General features: G+C 39.9%; 1 protein-coding gene across 1 annotated transcript; it reads left to right on the top strand.

Annotated features, from left to right (window-relative positions):
• The first annotated feature begins 1,465 nt into the window (after window positions 1-1,465).
• Window positions 1,466-3,409, top strand: LOC104440643 (berberine bridge enzyme-like 8). The gene has a single exon (XM_010053566.3). The coding sequence runs from the start codon at window positions 1,612-1,614 to the stop codon at window positions 3,232-3,234; it is 1,623 nt and encodes a 540-aa protein (XP_010051868.2). The 5' UTR covers window positions 1,466-1,611; the 3' UTR covers window positions 3,235-3,409.
• The last annotated feature ends 1,767 nt before the right edge of the window (window positions 3,410-5,176 follow it).

Here is a 5,176-nt window from a genome sequence, read left to right on the forward strand (position 1 = left end):
GCATCAAGTAAAAGTATTGGAGGCAAAGTCATTTTGTCTAGATGCGAAGTCGTTCTCCAAAAGCTCTCAAACGCACCAATATTACCCTCAAGACTTTTGGCTAAATTTCGAAATCTTGATCTAGTGACTGCTAGTGAAGCATATCTTCTCTGTTCAAGAATGATGTGGCCTTTAGGAGATGTTAGGAGACTAGCTAAGTTCAAATGGAGAAATTCAAGCAGAAATGGAAGACCAATTTGTGTTTATATCGATATGTCTACCCTGAGTAGTTATGATCTAATTATGAATACATGATTGAGTCAAGCACACTTTTTTTTGAAGGTTTAGAAGTGATGGCAATGAGATCGTTTGTTGTGACTTTTATATTTACTTAACCAGTGCATAGTAAGATGAATGCAGGTGCACTCACCGGTCATATTACCAATATGCCTATGTGAATTGATCCGTTGAGAAACTACTTGCAAATGATTGATAAATATCTATGTGGGATATGAAATTCCGTCCAACCCACGATATGCGAGAGTGCGAAATGTTGGGTTTTTTGGATTGAGTTGGGCCGACCATGATGGGCTGATCCAACCCAGCCCACTCTATTTCAAAGCTCCGTTGGGGGAACAGTTGAGAAGGAAGAAAACTTGCTCCTTTGTTTTATGGGCGGGACGTGGAAGTTAATTAAGAAAAAAAGTGAGCGAAGGAAAGTGCTCATGTGCGTGGGTAGAAGACTGATCCGAATAAACAAAAAGGAAGATGAATATGAACAGTGATCTACAATCCTCATATTTGGTTGTTAACATAAGGGACTTAAGATTGGCGTGCAAACGAATAAGAATCATATGGAGCATTCTTAGTTTTTGGGACTTAAGATACGATTTCACAAACCCTATTAGTTTTGATTGTAACTTTTTATTCTCTTGGGTCTCTCCCATTCTATCACAATTTTTTTTTTATCACTACCTTCAATTAAAAAAAAATCATTCTAATTTTTTGCATAAAATATTATACAAGATAATAAAAGTACATCATAAAATTAAAATAACCTAAATTATGTTTATCATAATCCAACAAAAGATAATATTGAATTGCTTATTAGGGTTAATACTACAAAAATCCAAAACGGATGCACTTACAATAAATTTCTCAAAACTAATTTTTTGACCACCAAAAATCTCAAAATGGTACATTTGTGAAAAATTTATCATTTATTAATTTCTATTAAACTTTATTTTTCACAAGAACTAATAAATTGATAAATTTGTCATAAATAAATCAGTTTAGAGTATTTATTGAATTTGTTAGTGTATGATTTATAATTTTCTTGTGGTATTAACTCTGCTTATTAATTGGTTGATTTTTTTTGGTGAACTACTTATTAATTGCTTGAAGCTAGAAGTTTTTACATATTTTTTATATTGTAATCCTTATATATATAGATCTCAAACTCCTTGTAATTCGAAAGCCAAATCAAAGCGTGGCTCTAGTCAGTCCACAAATTTCGATGCCGAACTGGAGTGATGCCCACGGAACATAACCCCCTTCTTCTTCTTCTTTCACCTGGGAATCGTGCGAAGTCAACCAAAACCGTCAAAAACTCTGACGATCATTTCCAGAAGGATGAATCTTCCTTGCTTCTGCCCTGTACTTCTCCTTGCCCTCCAAGCTTCTCTGCTCTCTTCTTCAATGGCGGAATCGCCGCAAGATCGAACCCAAGAGACGTATCTCCAATGCCTCATCGACAGCTCCGACCCTTCATCCCCACCAATCTCACCCCTCGCCTTCTTCCCCAGCAACCCTTCTTACTCCTCTGTCCTCCGATCCTACGTCCGAAACCTCCGCTTCAATTCATCCACCACTCCGAAGCCGCTCTTCATCGTGACCCCAACTCACGTCTCCCACATCCAAGCCTCCGTCATCTGCGCCAAGATCCATGGGCTGGAGCTGAGGATCCGCAGCGGAGGCCACGACTACGACGGCCTCTCCTACGTTTCGCCGGCTCCATTCGTCATCGTCGACATGTTCAACCTGCGATCCGTCGACGTCGATGCGGAGGGCGGGACCGCCTGGGTCGAGTCGGGCGCGACGCTCGGCGAAGTCTACTACGCGATCGCTGCGAGAAGCGGAGTCCACGCGTTCCCCGCGGGGGTTTGCCCCACTGTCGGCGTCGGGGGCCACTTGAGCGGGGGCGGGTATGGGAACTTGATGAGGAAGCACGGGCTGTCGGTGGACAATGTGGTCGATGCGGTCGTTGTGGATGCCAACGGGAGAGTTTTGGATCGAGGGTCGATGGGCGACGATATGTTCTGGGCGATCCGGGGAGGTGGCGGCGCAAGCTTCGGAGTGATTGTATCATGGAAGATTAAGTTGGTGTCTGTGCCAGAGGTCGTCACCGTTTTCAAGGTCGAGAAGACGTTGGAGCAAGGAGCGACCGATGTTGTTCATAGGTGGCAATATGTGGCCGACAAAGTCGATGAGAGATTGTTCATCAGGGTTGTGTTGCTACCAGTTGTAAGGAAAGATCAGAGGACAGTGAAAGCTAAATTCGTGGCACTATTTCTGGGTGGTGCAGATGAGCTGCTCGATGTAATGTCTCAGAGCTTTCCCGAATTCGGGTTGGAGCCTAAGGATTGCCTTGAGATGAGTTGGATTGAGTCAGTTCTGTTCTGGTCTAATTATCCTAAAGGAACATCCCCAAATGTATTGCTCCAAAGAATCCCGGAGTCGGAGAAGTTCTTGAAGAAGAAGTCGGACTACGTGCAAGAGCCGATCTCAAAAGTGGGTCTCGAAGGGATATGGAACAAGATGATGGAGCTGAAAAGGCCGGCGCTTACTTTAAACCCTTATGGTGGGAGAATGAGTGAGATCTCCGATTCTGAGACCCCGTTTCCGCACAGGGAAGGGAACATTTTTAAGATCCAATACTCGGTCACTTGGAAGGAGGAAGGCGATGAGGCTTTGAATCAGAATTTGAATCGCATAAGGAGTATATATAATCACATGACTCCATTTGTGGCGAAATCACCAAGGAGTTCCTACCTGAACTACAGAGATACTGATCTGGGCATCAACCAAATTGGCAATGAAAGCTACTCTGAGGCTAGCATCTGGGGAACCAAGTACTTCAAGGCCAATTTCGATAGATTGGTGCAAGTGAAGACAATGGTTGATCCCAATAATTTCTTCAGGTACGAGCAGAGCATTCCTTGCATGTCATCTTGGCCGAGTAGAATGGCTGAGTGAAGTTCTAACTATATGTACTCGTTATTCATTTGCTATTTTATTGTGAATCTGTATATAATACAGTGAATATCACGAGTTCTGTCATGACTTTCGATACAATTTTTCACACCTACACACTTTCAGGTTAAAGATACAAGGTACTGATGATGTCTATCTACTGTATCTTTTGTCGTGAGAGCAAGTAACTATATTTATATGTGATTATGATAGAAAAAACATCCATAACCGAATAGTGATTATATGCGATATATGGTATGGTTATATAACAAAATAATAGACAACCCTGTCAGATGCTAGCATATTTTATTCAACATAATTCTTTCTTAGTCTGCTATTATACACATTGTTATGTGTCCGTGTATGAACTTAAGAGCATAATATTGCGTCTCTCACGCGAGTAATCGCTTCTAGCACGTGCATTATGCGCATATTTTAGATATTTAAGCATTTCATGATGTTGGGGAGGGATCAGGCTGAAAATATACAGGTTTGTTTCAGGTCATCACATTTTTTTTTAATATAAAAGTGACTGTAGACACCTTATTTTTTACCTAATATTTTAGGAATTTGATCAAGCTCGACCATCTTTTGACCTGAGGCGAAACTGCGTTGAAAACCCAATTAGATGGTGAAATTGGGTAGCATTTGTTGAGAGCTTTCCAACAATACCCAGATTGCCCCCAATATGATAGCTTGGATCATGAGATTTCAGTATCTTTTAATTTGGACCTTATGATTGCGATGACGTTTGGACAACTCGTGATTTTTTCTAATACAAAGATGTTCCTGTAAAATTCAAGCTGCGAGCTTTCCAACGCATCAAATTAGAGGTCAATTGGATTTGGCAACAAAGAAAAAAATTCACGAGTCAACGTTGGAGCCAAAATTTTCAAAAGAAAAAAATCACAAAAATAGAAATTACGAATAAGATGAATAAAAACAAGATGAGTGGGCCACTTCAAAACAAACTTCGCTCCTCCACCGGATCTCCAAAAGGGAGAATAAACTGAACACGGACTAGGATCTGGTTGGTCATGTATTAACTCCTAGATTTTTGTTTTAAGTTTTTGATGATTGATCAATAGCCTAAGTTGTCACAAGACAACTTGAGCCTGTGTTTGAAATTCTAATGGTGAAAACATGATTCAGATGCATATTTGGAAACTTTTGGGGCTAATAATACAACCAAAATAGGGTAAATAGCTTGAAGGAAAATTATGAAGAAATTTTGTGGAATATAACAAGTTTAACTTCAACAACAAGAAAAACAAATCAGTGCTAATGAACTAGTACTAATAATAACGAACATGTCATGCTGATAATGAAGAGATAGAAGATAACACATGGAGATTTATAGTGGTTCAGCTTTATTCTTAAGCCTAAGTCTACTCTCTATAACTAACAGCCAAAGTAAGGCTGGAATTTACTAATGACCTTCAATGTAAGTTACAATCAACAAATATTACTCTTATCAGTTAATTGATCACACTATCAACACATAGCTATTACTCTCATGCCTATACAATTGAGTCTATCACGGTTACAATCTAGTAGCACTTCATAGAAAATGCATAGTTATTATTAACAAAAACAGAACGAAGAACACTCAAAGCATTAGACTAGATTTGTTCATTTTTATCCAAACCCACTACTTTTGGATTGAATATTAGCCATCCAACCTTATATGACCGTTTCCTACTCAGAATCCTCAAGTGGCCGTTGGTTTTACCATCATTAGTAATAGAATGTCCCTCTGTTGCTCACCAGTGTCAAAATAGCTCTCTGATGGTGGCAATTTTCCCAAACCAGTTAGTCTGCTCTTATAAGAATATGTCTTCTACTCAGTATTGTGAGCAGTGCTCTTAATCAACTTTGCTGCATCTTTTATAGATTCCAAGCCTTGCCAACGGCTATATTGGTGTTTGTTTTTATTATTCTAATC

Source organism: Eucalyptus grandis, chromosome 4 (assembly GCF_016545825.1).
Source record: "Eucalyptus grandis isolate ANBG69807.140 chromosome 4, ASM1654582v1, whole genome shotgun sequence".
Taxonomy (NCBI): domain Eukaryota; kingdom Viridiplantae; phylum Streptophyta; class Magnoliopsida; order Myrtales; family Myrtaceae; genus Eucalyptus; species Eucalyptus grandis.

Bases quoted from the DNA above. Each gene is read 5' to 3' on its own strand.
- LOC104440643 (XM_010053566.3), top strand. From the start codon at position 1,612: ATGAATCTTCCTTGCTTCTGCCCTGTACTTCTCCTTGCCCTCCAAGCT.